The sequence below is a fragment of the Onychostoma macrolepis genome, chromosome 04 (assembly GCF_012432095.1).
Source record: "Onychostoma macrolepis isolate SWU-2019 chromosome 04, ASM1243209v1, whole genome shotgun sequence".
Classification (NCBI taxonomy): Eukaryota; Metazoa; Chordata; class Actinopteri; order Cypriniformes; family Cyprinidae; genus Onychostoma; species Onychostoma macrolepis.
In genome coordinates, this window is record NC_081158.1 from 3,612,708 (window position 1) to 3,628,174 (window position 15,467).

Sequence of the window (15,467 nt, forward strand, 5' to 3'; positions counted from 1 at the left end):
AACAGCAAGACATGTGCAGCAGTATGTTCTGTAGGGTCCGAACAAGATGTTCCAACTTGCTTTGGAGCGGTCAACCCATGCTTTCAAAACCTACTGAAATAAATCATATATCATTGTTAAAACCACCAACACAGTTCTTGTTCATTTTGAAGCAAATAAATAAATAAAACTGTTGTAAAATGAAGCAATTCATTATGTTCAGGAGATTCCAGGTCATTTTCCACTTGTCTGGATTGTTACCAAATTACAATTCATGTAAGTTCATTCTTTTTTCATTTCCTAAACATCTTTTCAAACACAATTATTATAATCCTATTTTTACTGTTGCTAAAGGAAAATCTATAGCATTAGAATACATAATGTGAGTGATAGCTGGTACATCTGTAGTTGGCTAAGTTGTCTGTTTGCACAAAATGAAAAAAATTACAACTTTTTAGACGGTCCCTATCTTGTTTTCCACACTACGTTGGACATTCAATGGACATTCGCCAGTAAATATGCCATTTAAAAAATGCTTGGCCAATTTGATCGATTGTGAAAAATGTAGTAGGTTGAAAATCATGTCGCTAAATAGAATTAGCAAAAAAATACTTTATTGCACATTAAAACAGAAAGTTATTGAACGTGGAAGTCCGAATGTATGAATATAAAACCAACTTTACCGCAGTAATATTTTAGCATTAAATTGACCTGTATTCTATACACTTCCAGTTAAAAGATTGGAATAATTAAAATTTGAGAAGAAACCTCTTATGTTCACCAAATATGCATTTATTTTATTGAAAAATAAAATAATATTATGAAATTTATATGAACTGTTTTCTATTTTAAAATATAATATATTTTTGCGATCAAAGCTGAATTTTCAGCAGGACATGATCAAATCATTCTAATATGCTGATTTGCTGCTCAAGAAACATTTATTATTATCAAAGGTGAAAATGGTTGTGCTGCTTCATGTTTTTGTGTAAACCATGGTACACTGCCTTCCGAAATGGTAAGTTTGTGGTAAGTAATAATTATTTTATTTGTCTAGGACACATTAAATTGAAAAGTAACAGTAAAGCAGAGTTCCTATACATTTTCCATTTTAAAATTCCATATATTTTCAGGCTCATATTTCTAATTTCAGCATTGTTTTCTCGAGGAAATAACAAACAGAGGCCCTAAAAGGGACCTTTGCAAAATTTAAAGATATATATATATATATATATATATTAGACTTTCGTGTGTGCTTGAGAAACTTTTGCGGACATAAAATCATGAAATATATATATTTTTTGGACCCTTGAACTTGGCAAATGGGACAATGTACAAAACCATATAGCACCATTACCCCATTTCACATCACTTTTTTTCATGAAACTGGGCTCTTTAATAACACGCTTAAATTAACATGAAAAGAAACCTAAAATGCTTATAGCCTGCAAATATTCAACTGTGACACATCAGTTTGATACTGTAAATGTGGTTTGATGTTGCATGACAACCAAACAGCAAAGTACAGTCTGATATAGACGATTGTTTGCTCCTTTTTTGTTGCTGGTTTCCTTATCAGTATCCTATACTGTTTTGTGAAACCTGTGATGCTTTGTAATTGGTGCATTATCACTTTTATCACTTTACTGTTCCATGCCATTGGAATGGAACTTAGTTCTGTGTAGTATTTATGCATTCCAGTAACCCTATACTAATATTACAATTTCTAAAAATATTAGTACATGATTTATTTATTGTTGATTACTTGGTCGTGCGCCATTGGTTTTTGGACCCTCATAATTGCCCTATTGTGGTATTATATGAAATTATCACTTTTCGAAATGACTATAATTCCATAAAGTTTTTTATTTTATTTTTTAACATTAAAACGAATAACAAAGAATTACCACAATGAATATTATGTAGTTAGTTAATGTAACATTGACTACTTTGTTGTTGTTTATTATTATTATTATTATTATTATTATTATTATAATATACTTACACACGTCCACCCCTCGAAAGGCTGAAACCACAGAGCCCCCCAAACATAACATCTGATTTTAACCCCTGCAAATCAGCATTATTTCTAATTATTAAAGATTCCTGAAAAAAAAAAATAATAATTACGGTTTCCATAAAATAAAGTAGCAAAAACTGTTTTTGATGATAATAAACACTGATAAGATGAACCATTATTAATAACTGCCTGTAATAATTGCTAACAACTGAGCAGAATCAGCGTATTATAATGATTTTTGAAGGGTTACGTGACACTGGAGGCTGGAGTAATGAGTATTTAAAAATGACAGCTTAATATTGTAATATTTCACAGTATTGTTTCTGTTATATTTTTCATAAATAATTTTATATATTTGCAAATAAATGGAGTGAGCATTAGAGACTTTTCAATAACATTTTAAAGTCTTAATCATTCCAAGCTTTTGACTGGTCGTGAGTAAACATGCACACACACGTTAGCATACAAACAGTTTGTTTACATTTTGTTAGTAGTTGTAGGTTTGACAATTTCAGTGGTTCTTACCATTCTCTGCATAAACCCTCTGTCTGATAATCTTTGTTCCAGCCTATCTAGGTCTGCAGTAGATGCTAGAGGAAAGACACCACCCTCTTCCTCTTCAGCCATCTGCATTTGGGGTACAACACGCCTGTTCCCGACTAGAGACTGGACCAATGAAGTCAGGTGGTTGATCTTCATGTCCATTTTCTCTAGTGTTTCCAGAATTGACCTTTCTACATCTGCAATAAAGAAGATAATTTAATTTGATATGTAGCTTTGATGAATGAAATAATGCATTTTGCAGCTTATTTAAACTGATAAATAACGTACATGTACATTGATTTGGTATGGAACTCAAGACTGGATTTTCCTGTCTCCCACCAGAAGTACCTGTAAGTATAAATTTACTTTAAGGTTTTAAATGTTAAATGTAGTGTTACCTGCCTTGATGGATGTTATCAAAAGCATGTCACATTATTTAGGGTAAAATGTTTACCATTTTCAGAAAGAAATTATCCTGACCCATGTATGCGTTTCAGTATTTTCTGGTTTGCTAAAGCGACACACTGGAGCTCAAAATGGAGTTGGTAAGTAAAAACTTAAAAGTAAGATGTAGTAAGATGGTTTTCAACATCATAAAAAAAAAATGAGGTAACTTACTCTGTGTTCTTCCTTGGTAGTCGCCTGAGGGTCTCAGGACAGAAAAGGTGTGCTCTACACATTGAACACAATGTTATTCAGTTTTAGGTTGTGTGAAGGGCTGTGATTTAGTGTTTTCTCCTCCTTATTCTAATTCATGCTCTTTTACCTTGTGTGTCAGGTGGATGAGCACTCCAGCTGTCTCCATGATGGTCTGCCTGAGAGACACCCACTGGAGCTGAGAAAGATGGAGTGGGTAAGATTTGCTTGTTACCAAAACAAATAAATACACACTAAAATTAAAACCAAATTTCAGAAAAGCATAAAACATCTTCACTTCTTATAATAACAGTAATAAGAGTATGGTTCATTTATTATTATATTGACATTACCAACAATCTATATTGGTATTCTGCTGACTGCATGAGGACTCTGATGTGAATTTCACAATGGGGATGTTTGCTGTAGTCCAAATCTTAATATGATTTATTCTTGTGCCCAGTTGCATGAAAGCCCTAAAGATGAGACAATTTTCCTTCGTTATATTTTTGATGAAATTCGAGAGCTTTCTGACTCTGCATAGACCGAAGGGTCCTACCAGGTTCAAAGCCCAGAAACGCAGTGTCGGTAAAATGGTCAGTGGTTCAACCGTAATTTTATGAAGCTATGAGAATACTTTTTGTGTGCCAAAAAAACCTAAAATAACGACTTTATTTAACAATTTTTCTCCCGCAAGTCACTGCCTGCTTCCATTTTGGAGAGTACCACGACGCATACGCGTGCTTTCCTCTGAACGTAAACAAGGTGCAGTACATGTGTGTATTACATGCATGCATTGTTTAAATCCAGATTAAAGCATGCACATGTGTTGTGATTTTAGTTTTTTTTTTTTTTTAAATGTGTTCTTGTAGCTTCATAAAATTCCGGTTGAACCACTGAGCTTTAAATTTGCGTTTGAGGCCATTCGGTACTAAAAAATAGTTTTTTTTACATGTAATTTACAGTTTATTTTAATATAAAAAATGGAAAGGTATTCACGGCAACCCGTCAAAATAAAAGTTTGGTTTACCTTGAAGTCATTGCGTCAGAAATAGCCAACATTACTATTGTTCAGTAGAATGTATGTAATAGGCTGCTACTAAAATTATTAAAACCTTATTTTTAAGGGATAATCATACAATATTTTTTCAAAGTTTTTTTCAAAAAATTAAATTTGTTTAATTTTTATTAATTAAAAGACTGGGCACCGTGAGTTCTCCGGCACCGTGCCGGATCTCCGGCGTGCAGCGTTTGGCTGCAGGAAAAAATAAAAAGTCCTACATTTAAAAAAAACTTGTTGATATCACCTTCGAGTCCATGAGTTCGCCTACCAATGGTATGAGAGGAGCACAGCTTTCACTCTCAACCAAACTAATATTACTAGCCAATGAGAATTGTTTGCTCTTATAAACACGAGATGCGCATAATTGTATCCAGTACGTTAGCAGAGCCGCAGCCCTGATGAATGGAGAAGCGCGACACGTTGAAAAAGCTGCGAGGCGTAATGATCAAAGATGTCCATCTAGCACATATTTACCATAGACTGTAAAAAACATGGAAACAAACCAATTATCTGTATTTTGTCTCAAGTGTTTTGTCACACCCCTAGTGTCGATAAGCGGTGATATAGCTCATAATTTTCCAAGTGTATGATATAGCTTTCATTCTTCGGGTCAACTATATATTCACGAAAAAAAAGTTCAGGCTCAGGATTTTTTTTTTGCTTTAACCCATGAAAAGATAAATTAAATGAATGTTTTATGCCTTAAAAATTGCAATACACAACACAGAATTTCTGAGGGAAAAAAAATCATAGGGCTATTGTAAGAATAAATAAAACTTGTTTTTATGCTTTCAAATAATTAGACATGCATTTGTACCTGGTGGGGAGTGCCCACATGAAACATATGCCATTATCTATTTTGTACTGTGGTACAGTTATGGAGGCCTTTCGTAATGCAGAGGTCAACTGCCTGCTCTGCCTATAGTTAGAAATGGCCCTATAGTATGCAGTGTTTAATAAACAGCTGTTTTACTAAATTCTGCTGAGGTGAAATTCAGTGCAGTCCTGTATCGTGATGCGTATCGTATTGTGACTTTGCTGGTGATACACAGCCCTAATAAATACACACACATACAGTATATATTTTGAAAATAATTACATGTTTATACATTTAAATATTCATATCCTTATATTTTATATATATATAAATATATTTAATATATAAACAAATTAAATCGTGGCAAAACATTAAATTCAAAATAATGAATAAAATCTGAAAAATCGCCCAGCCCTATTTTCAAAGAATCACTTTCATGAAAGATTTCAAAAATGTTGTTAACAATGTCTACTATAAAATTGGTACCAAACAATATGAAGTCTCTATGGATTAAACGGATTATGCATGTTATATTATCCGGTTTTAAATTGTGTGAAGGGCTGTGAATGAAATTTTTCTCATTTTCATCTCCTTATGCTAATTAATGCTCTTGTACCTTGCGTGTTAGGTGGATATACACTCCAGCCGTGATGGTCTGCCTGAGAGATGCCCACTGGAGCTGAGAAAGTTGCAGTGGGTAAGATTTGCTTGTTACTCAGACAAGTAAATGCACATTAAAATTCTAGCTAATTGAATTTCAGAAAATAATAAAAACAAAGAAAAATATATGTATTAAAATCTATTTTTAAAGTAAAATCATGGCATCAATGCCATCCAGTAGAAAAAGAAGTCCGTAAATGGTAACATTATACACTATCAGTCAAAACTTTTTGAACGGTAAGATTTTTAATGTTTTAAAGAATTCTCTTGTTCATCTAGCCTGGATTTATTTGATCCAAAATACAGTAAAAGCAGTAATATGAAATATTTTTACTTTTTAAAATAACTGCTTTCTACAGTAGTCAACATTTGAAGCGGTTCATCAAAGTTGTCCTAAGACGAGAACGCATTTTGGTTTTAGGCTTTAGGACAACTTTGGTGAAAGGTTTTGATCCACTTCAAATGTCTGACCCCGCTGTCCCAGTGAGCTTTTTGCTGACCAATGGTCATGTCTTAACTTTGAAATTTCTGTATTGCATTAGTTTTGAATATTTCTCATGGGGATTTAATAATTTTTGACTTTTCAGTCCGAGTTAAACTTCTTTTTTTGGATCATTTTATCTGTAAAAGAAAACATGCCTAACAATTCTGCACACCTGAGTATAAGGAGTTTTTCACTTCCAGCCTTCATGGACAATTATATATCACTCATAAATGATTAAATACAATTCAGATTACAACACCATTATAGCGATCAGATGGAACTTACTCTGTGTTCTTCCTTGGTAGTCACCTGAGGGTCTCAGGACAGTAAAGGTAGGCTCTACGGATTGAACACAAAATGTTATTCAGTTTTAGATTGTGTGAAGGGCTGTGAATGCCACGGTCACACTAGACATTGAGCATGCAAAGTTTCCTTGCTACGGTCGTGATATGATATTATGCTCTAGGGCTGTGCAATTAATCGAAATCGAACTGCAGTCACGATTTGAGACGTTGCGATTTACTAATCGCAAAGCCTGTGATGTGGATGCGATATTCTCTGTTCCAGAGCAAACACAAATGCATGACTGCCAGGCTTGAGTGAGTGCACCTCCGTTCTCCCCAATCAGCACTGCTTTAGCCAACTGCGTAAACGCCCACAATTAAAAAAAATACCCCAAAAAACAAATAGAAAGTGGGAGAGAGAGAGAGTGGGATTATGGCGTCTACAAGGTCAGATCTATAATCAGGCAAATTAATACTAAAGAAAAACGTATGTGAAATGAGATTACTTTGGCTTCGAAATGACAGACACCGAACAAAAAAGGTAATTTGCAAGAGCAACGCATAAGAGCTCCCTTATCGGTTCTGCTTTTAGGACTGGAGAATAAAAGATTACGTTACATTCTTAGATGTTTTTATTAGTACATGAATGTTATCCTACACATTTTATCTCCCCAACAGATTCTAATTTTAAATAAGTTTATAATGCACGTTCGCTATTCCCAGTTCAGAAGACCGCAGACACAGCTTGTGTCTCTGAATGCTTCTTATACTCGCTCCTCTCTGCCCCACGCGGCGCGTATCCCGTGTCTCATGCCGTTCACACTTGTCGTACACAGCCTGTTCGAAATGCTCGTTTATACTCTCGCCCCGGATCCATAGCTCCGCACCGCAAGTCTCTAAATGCGTAATTTATTTATCCTAAATTAATGCTCTTTTACCTTGTGTGTCAGGTGGACTAGCACTCCAGCCGTCTCCATGATGGTCTGACTGAGAGACACCCACTGGAGCTGAGAAAGATGGAGTGGGTAAGATTCTGTTACATTTTTGTTACAATCTTGTTACATTTGCAAATGAACAAACTAAGGCCTGCAACACACTCAGCAGCCAGAATTGTTTTTTTTTTTTTTCTGTTTAACCCGTGAATCATGCAGATCAGTAATCAAAAATTCCAAGGGGAGGGGCGTGGGGTTAGTGGTCAGGGTAATATTGATTACTGCATGATTGAAATTGCCCAAATGGCCTTAAAGCTGCAGTCCATAAGTTTTGCCTCTTTGACGCCATCTCTGTTTCAGTTCACTGTTAACTACTTACTGAACTCCACTCATGATTTATGGTATACTTTCTATCGAACACACATGTACTAACACAGTGAGGATTCAGCCGGTTAAGAGATGCTGTGTGGATTTTCAAGAAGACAGAGAGCGGAGGTACAGGATCATTACTGCTGGGTCTGGATGGAGAGTGAACTCTTTCCAGTTTGAGCATTTCTTTAGGAATTGTTCTACAAATGTTCTTTGTGGGTTTTGGGTTTTTATTTTTTATTAATCTGTGTATAAGTCACAATAGAGTGAGTTTAAAGGGAAAGAGATGAACATAAAACAGACAAGATCAGTCATTAGTGTATTTAGTATTTTTCTATGAATTAATCCTTTGCCACCCAGTAATGTTTATGACAAAGCTGAAGATGTCAAATGCTCAAATTATGATATGAGTATTAAATTATTTAATTAATTTCAAAGTCAGAGTACTTCTTATTCCTTCTTAAAGAGGCTGTTTGATTTAGTTTACCCATAAATGTATTATCAATCATGTACTAACATGTAGTTAAGGCTGCTGTTATTCATGCATGAATCTGTATGACTCCAGTCGTAGTTAAGGATAGCTCTTCGTTAGCTCATAATTAGTTAACTCCTTTAATCAATCATTAGTATGTGATGAATTAAGTATTAATTTAGGCATTAGTACATGATTATTCATGTACCCTTATTGTAAAGTGTTACCCATTGTTTTTTAAAAATTGTGTCTGCAGTGTGTATAGAGTGCCCAATTATGGTAAAAAATGAGCCACTCCTTTTGTTTTTAAATAATAGAATGATCTGTGAGGGGTGTCAACTTTTAAAAATTACTTAAGTGGATTTATGTGCAATTAACTTACTCTGGGCTCTTCCTTGGTGGTCCCCTGAGGGTCTCAGGACAGCGAAGGTGTGCTCTATGGATTGAACACAAATTGTTGTTCAGTTTTAGATTTATTTAAATGCTTCGAATGTTTCAGATTTCCTTTACCCCTAATTATGCTCTTTTACCTTGTGTGTTAGGTTGATCAACACACCAGCTGTCTCTGTGATGGTCTGGCTGAGACATACGCACTGGAGCTGAGAAAGGTGGCGTACGTATGTTGCACTATTAATTTGTGTAATTGTGAGATTTATGTTGCTCCATTTAGCTATCCAACTAGCCAAATACTAATAATTACTAAATACTAAAAACTAATAATTTACCTTGAAAGCTGGGGAGACTCTCACACCAGTTCTGCTGGTCTTCCATGTCCTTTTGTTGCCGGTTGACAAATGCTGTTGACAATTGTGGGATCATTAGTGGCATTCCATTTGCTAAAATTTAAAAATCACCTTTAAATATGGGTACACTGGTATTCCTAAAATTTATTCACACAAAAGGAGGACCAAGCACAGCTGCAGTCATGCAGCTGTATGCTTCAACAATTGCATAGTTGTAACTAGTGTTGTCAGTGAAACCAGTGAAAACCAGTGAAAATCCACGGTTCTCGGTACCAATTTCGGTATCACATGCTAATTAAAAAACACTATTTTTAATAATAAAGTCAAACAAAAATAAAATGTACAAAAATCAATGCCATTCTTTATACTTATTTAAATTGTGTTTCAAGTTTTTAACTAGTAAGCAGTAAAGTTTCACCCAAATTTAATTTGTCTTTTAATTAATGAAATTTAAACACATTTTATTTTTTTGGTAAATAAAGGGGATTTACTATTAAAATTAAAATATGGAAGAAATATCGTGTTATTTCTTTAAAAATAAATAAACATTTTTTCAACAGTAGTAATAGTATCACATACATTCTACTAAATAATAGTAATATATTTCTAGCACAATGTCTTTAAGAGAAACTTTTATTTTGACGGGTTGCCGTGAATACTTTTTAAATTTCTGTGTGTAGCTATATGATATGACGCTGGTTTTACTCAAATGAAACGGTAAAATGCTGGTGAAGTGGCTCTCAGAGCAGTTCTGGAGACGTTGTTTATGTATTTATGTCCTCATTGAGACGGCAGATGCTGAAATCACCGCGAGCGTCACACGCGCTTCAGTGTGTGTAGTAAACCCGCGTGTCTCTGCCATTCATTCATTCACACAGAGACTCGCAGAACATGAGGGATTCATATCTGAATCGACTTTTGCGGCTTAACATTTACAGATACTAGACCGTGTCGCGATTTGATTTAAGTGTAATGACCTACTTCTGATTAATTAATCCAAATTTTGACACATTCCGTTACAATCCGTGCTAAACTGTAAATTCCCTTTTTATAACTGCATTCCGAGATTCCGTCCGCGTTTTCTGCATCGCGGAAATCATAGGGCCGTACGCGTCAAGAACCGGGTTGACCGGGTACTCTGTACCACCGGTACTTAAAAAAACCTGGTACCGTGACGTTTTCATTTTTTCAACTTGGTACCGAAGTACCGGGTCTTTTGACAACACTAGTTGTAACTTTTACTAAACATTGTAGATTTGGATATAAAATGAAATTGTTTAAGATAAAATGGAAAGTTCAGACTTACAGGTGCTTAGAGGGTTTACAGCTCTGCTCTGTGAAACCTGAGGTTGCACAACAGGACCTGATAATAGAAATTCCACTTTTTGTGTTCTGGCTGTTATGTACCTTTAATCTTACTTATTTCATACTGGGTCATTTGGTGTCAGATGTGATAATTTTAATTTTTTTCCTGAAGAAACAAAAGCACAAATGGTGATGAAAGCCAAAATATTGATTCACACATTAGTTTTTTTGTTGTTTTGACACATGCAGCAAAGATTACCGCAAGTCAACAGATTTTACTAATAGAGCTACCAATCTTTATTTAAAAAATAAAATAACATTGCTTTCTAAACCCTTTGTAATTTGGCTGATAAATCTTCATTTTGACCCCCCTCTACAAAATCATGGATTACTCAGTAGATATTAATCCATGATCTTCATTTATGTATTTCTTTCAACAGGAAAAAAAAATAATACATTTTCTTTTACTTTCATCCTCTGGTTGAGTTGACATAATGTGTACTTTTATTCATAGCATTCTTTTTTATTACTATTAATTTTATTTTATTTTTTCATTACCTTTTTTGTTGCGTTTTGGAATTGCTGGAGGTTTTGGTGCGGGTGGAACACTTGCTTTGTTTGCAGCTTTTCTTTTTTTAATGGGTTGTTGTTCTGCCTCGTCATCTGACGAGTAGATATGATCGGAACTTGTTTTCTTTCTAGGAGAACAAAGACAAAATAACAACTGCACACATTCATTGCCTCTTTGTGTGATATAGCAAATACTAATAGAAATGTGCTCAATAAATTTTATCCTTTATTTCTCCTTAAAGGGTTAATAGACCTGTTTTCTGAAGATGAACGAAGGTCTTGCGGGTTTGGAACGACATGAGGGTGAGTAATTAATGACAGAATTTTCATTTTTGGGTGAACTTTCCCTTTAATGCCTGTAACGGTCATACTGAAGCTCCTATTCAATAACTTATACTATGGACTGTCTGAATACTCTATTCTGATTGGCTGGCAGGTATGTATTAAACCAGTTTAATGCACAGGTATTTCCAAGTGAGTTTATCACCATAAAGCCGTTTCTGATTCTGTATTAATGCACTGATTATGTTGACACAGACACACACACACACACGCACGCACGCACACACACACAAACACACACACACAGAGAAAGAGATCAGACATCACGCTGCATACACACAGAAACATTCAGGAGCACAGAAGCTTGTTGTAAATGCTGTCCTGTGACTTTTATTAATAAAACAGCTTAGATTCTGTATTAGGGTAAGGGATAATGCACGGCTAGCTGTGCATTAAACAATTTTAATGCACAACGTGGAGGCAAAGAACCACTTGCCATGAAGTGCTTTAAAATTGTTTAATGCAAAGCTAGCCATGTGTTATCCCTTATTTAAATACTCAGTTGAATAATTTTAAAGATAGATGACACTTGAAGGCAAATAATGCCATTTTCGTTTGTTAAACCATTTCTTTTGTCTTTTGTGAGGACTCACTTGGGAATCCTTTTTCCAGCAATTTCAGGTTCCGAGTTTAAGTCAGAAGTGTAGCTGGCCTTCTTCCAGTTGTTGGCTACATTCTGAAAAGATGCTGAAAAAAAGAAATGCAGGTATGGCTTCATTTTTGTTTATTAAAGCTATGTGAGATCATGTTTTACAGTGTGGACAAATGATGTGTAAATATTCTGAAAAATGAAATACAGGTACGCTGGGCAGGATCATGTTTAATTTACAGCATTTACTCTTACCTGTCTCGTGCAAGATTCTTGCTCTATGTCGGGTCCACCCTTTCTCTGGCTGTGGTGCCTCCATTGTTCTAACACTCTTCAGCATCCTGTCAAGGTCTTTATATGGTGGCCACCAGGAATAGCCATCTGCATACCAGGACTTGGCGACTGGTCCAGTTGTCCCTTCTCCCTCAAACTCCACGATTAGGTAATTTTTTTTTTTTTCCTTTTTTTTTTTTTTTAATGCTGCAAGCCTGAAACCCGTATTGTTTATTAACTCGGATGAATTTTCAACTATTTATTTGAATTTTCAACTATTTCAACTATAGTAATTGAAATGCATGAACTATGAAACAAAGTGCTGATAAAGAATTATTCTGTATGTAAAAGAGGAATTGAAACGAATTGATTGTGATAGGGGACAAGAAAAATTTTGCTCTCTATTTCCTCAAACTTGCAGAAATCAACTGTTGTTGAGAGGTCGTCCACTAAATGAATGCCGAGTGTAGAAGATGGCAGCGGATAGTCAAAAAAGGATTCCTGGTGTTTGAAGGTACTGTAAGCTACATAAATTTCTTCCCTGAATGAAATTATGTTTTGCAGCTTAGCAACTTTGCTGCCAATGCAAATGTGACTGTTTGCCCGATCCAGTTTCAGAGTGTGAAGGCTCGTTCTCAACTCTTTATATTGTGTCGCCTCATGAAAGGATGCAGGTAGAGGACCAGTCGCATGTGGTTTTTTGAGCAGATGTGGCCTGGTTTTGTGAGGTTTTTTGCAGCTTCTTTGCATTTCTGAGAATCTTTTTATTATTTGACTCAGAGGGCATGTTGGTTTCCTCAGAAGTCTTTTGAGTTTGTTTAGGTGATTCTCGTACTTGAAAGCACTGAAGTTGTCAAGGACACCGTGCTTTTTTGCATCATCTGCAAGATGTACAAGGCTGTGTGCATTGTAGGACAGGAATTGTGGACCATACAGTTGACCAAAGTGAGTGACAAAGAGAGCCAGTATGTCATTGGCATAATCACAGTAATCTTCAATCAAACTGTTGTTGCACAGGATGAAGATTCCCACAAAAAGCAGCAAGAAATTTTTGTACACCTCTGTGTTAAGGAGATCTTTCATCATGACAGGTCCAGTATACAGTAAAAACTGCCTGAACTCTGTTGCCTTCCACCTATCAATTTCCCTCAGTGCCCTTGGTTTCCGTGCAAACTCCATGGGCACACTTCTCTGAGCATTTATCAGTCTTTCTGACAATGTGTTTATTTGAGATCCTGACAGCCTACAAGTGAGAGGACCCATCTTCAGCCACAAGAGAAGAAGCCGTCTCATGATCCCGAGGCACACGAGGTGCATGTAGTCGAGGGGGAAACCAGAGACCATGTCTAGGGATGTTTCTTCAAGAGGTGATGGACCATGATGATGATCAGCATCTGTCTTGTTTCTGAAACTCTCATTAGTTCTTAAAGGCATGTCAATTCTTGGAAATGTCATTCTATTTTCTAGGTACACACCATCCTGTGTGCATTTTTCACATCCGTGATAGCCTGTGTGACCTTTAACGTTTTTTAGGAATGCACGGGCAGGTGCATCGCAGACCATCGAAGAGAGTTGTAAGGTTAAAATCACTCCTTCAAATTCAAATCCTTTAGCTAATTCATTTACTTCAGAAATGAATTCTTGAAGATACTCCGCTAGTGATGTAGGTTTACTTGTGCCACAAAATAAACCTATTGTCACTGGTTCCTCTTCTCTGATGTTTTGCAGTGTTCCTAGGATGGGCCAGAACTGTGTTGCTGAGCTCTTATAGAGGGGCAAACCATCAATGTTGACCTGAAGTCAAGTTGAGCTTTATTGTCATTCTGCTACATGTGTGGACATATAGTGGAACGAAATGTCGTGTCTCGCAGGACCACGGTGCTACATACTAGTTAGACATGAGATAAACATACAGCAATGCAAATATGGGAAAAAAAACAAAAAACACAATAGGGCTATACAACAGTTTAACCATCTGACTATACATATACTACAAATACTATAACTACTATACCTAGTTGACTACACATACACAAACTGAGACTGTACAAGAACTTTACATAAATACTGTACATGAAATAGTGCTAAAGAGATATTTGTACATGAAATTGTGCAGGAAATATATATTTTTTTTACATTAAATTGTTCAGAAGAGGGAAGCAGCGCATAGTGCAAAAGAGTTAGTAGTGCAATGCTCCAGTAAACATTATTTTGTAGTGTAATATTCAAGTAAACATATATTATCTTATTGAGTCTTTGTTGCAGGGAGTGTTTATAGAAAGTGTCTAGTGTGCATATAGTGGGACGAGTGCGTTACTACAGGTGGTTTGTATAGCCCACTCACCTGTGTGTAGCACACTCAGAATTGCACTTAGGAAAATTGTCAATAGTTATTTATGAGTTGGGGGGCTGAGGTGTTCATGGTTTCAGAGCGGGGACAGGGAGATTGGAGTTAAGAGCTCTCACAGCCTGGGGAAAGAAGCTGTTGAGCAATCTGACAGAACGAGCTTTGATACTCCGGTACCTTTTTCCTGATGGCAGGAGCTGGAAGAGGTTGTGGGAAGGGTGGGTGGGGTCCTTCACGATGCTGGAGGCCTTGCTGGAGCATCGTGCAAGGAAAATGTCCAGGATGGAGGGAAGAGGGGCACCGATGATCTTTGCGGCAGTGTTCACTGTCCGTTGTAGGGTCTTGCGGTCAGCAGCACTGCAGTTCCCATACCAGACAGTGATGCAGCTGGTCAGCACACTCTCAATGGTGCCCCTGTAGAAGGTGGTGAGGATGGGTGGAGGGAGACTTGCCCTTTTCAGCCGACGGAGAAAGTAGAGGCGCTGTTGTCCCTTCTTGTTGAGTGACGTGACGTTGGTGGTCCAGGTGAGATCCTTTGTGATGTGCACCCCCAGGAATTTAGTGCTACCGACTCTCTCCACGGTTGAGCCGTCGATGGTCAGTGGGGGGTGGTCAACAGAGTTTCTCCTGAAGTCCATCACAACCTCTTTTGTCTTACCCACATTGAGGGACAGGTTGTTAGCACCACACCATTCAGCTCCAACGTGTGAATGTTGTGCAGAATGTCAACATTCTGATGTAGCACCTCTGCAATTGAATTCAGCACTCCGAAATGGTAATACTGGCCACCAGCCTTGTCTTGTATTTCAGGGTTCAAACGTGCAGTTCCTAGCAATGTCCTGGAGTCTTTTGGCAGATTTAAACTGTGCAGCCGTAGAATGTTGAGCAGTGAATTCAGTGCCACATGTGTGATTTTGTGTTCAGTAGCCCAGGATGCCAAATCATCTTCTAGGGAAGTTGGATCAGATTCTGATTCTGATTCGGTGTCTGATTCACTGTCATCAGGAACACTTGCCATATTGACATCTTCAGTCTCGTC

The 15,467-nt window shown here is 36.6% G+C and overlaps 1 protein-coding gene and 1 long non-coding RNA gene across 2 annotated transcripts; both read right to left on the minus strand.

Moving 5' to 3' along the window:
• Window positions 1-3,308: 3,308 nt before the first annotated feature.
• Window positions 3,309-6,542, minus strand: LOC131538425 (uncharacterized). The gene is made up of 3 exons (XR_009270588.1): window positions 6,488-6,542; window positions 5,675-5,737; window positions 3,309-3,377 (listed from the first exon to the last, which is right to left on the minus strand). It is a non-coding gene; the product is annotated as an uncharacterized LOC131538425 (long non-coding RNA).
• Window positions 6,543-7,173: 631 nt separating this feature from the next.
• On the minus strand, window positions 7,174-12,239 carry LOC131539226 (uncharacterized). Its single transcript, XM_058773629.1, has 9 exons — window positions 12,064-12,239; window positions 11,813-11,906; window positions 10,866-11,005; window positions 10,309-10,365; window positions 8,985-9,056; window positions 8,790-8,858; window positions 8,642-8,695; window positions 7,425-7,493; window positions 7,174-7,382 (listed from the first exon to the last, which is right to left on the minus strand). Exons 1-9 carry the CDS (start codon window positions 12,146-12,148, stop codon window positions 7,174-7,176), a joined length of 849 nt encoding a protein of 282 aa, XP_058629612.1. The 5' UTR covers window positions 12,149-12,239.
• Between the last annotated feature and the right edge of the window lie 3,228 nt (window positions 12,240-15,467).

Bases quoted from the DNA above. Each gene is read 5' to 3' on its own strand.
- LOC131539226 (XM_058773629.1), bottom strand. From the start codon at position 12,148: ATGCTGAAGAGTGTTAGAACAATGGAGGCACCACAGCCAGAGAAAGGG. The intron at 10,366-10,865 runs GTAATGAAAAAA...TTCTATTATCAG, and splicing joins TCCAAAACGCAACAAAAAAG to GTCCTGTTGTGCAACCTCAG. The intron at 7,383-7,424 runs GTAAAAGAGCAT...TTACGCATTTAG, and splicing joins TAGTCCACCTGACACACAAG to AGACTTGCGGTGCGGAGCTA.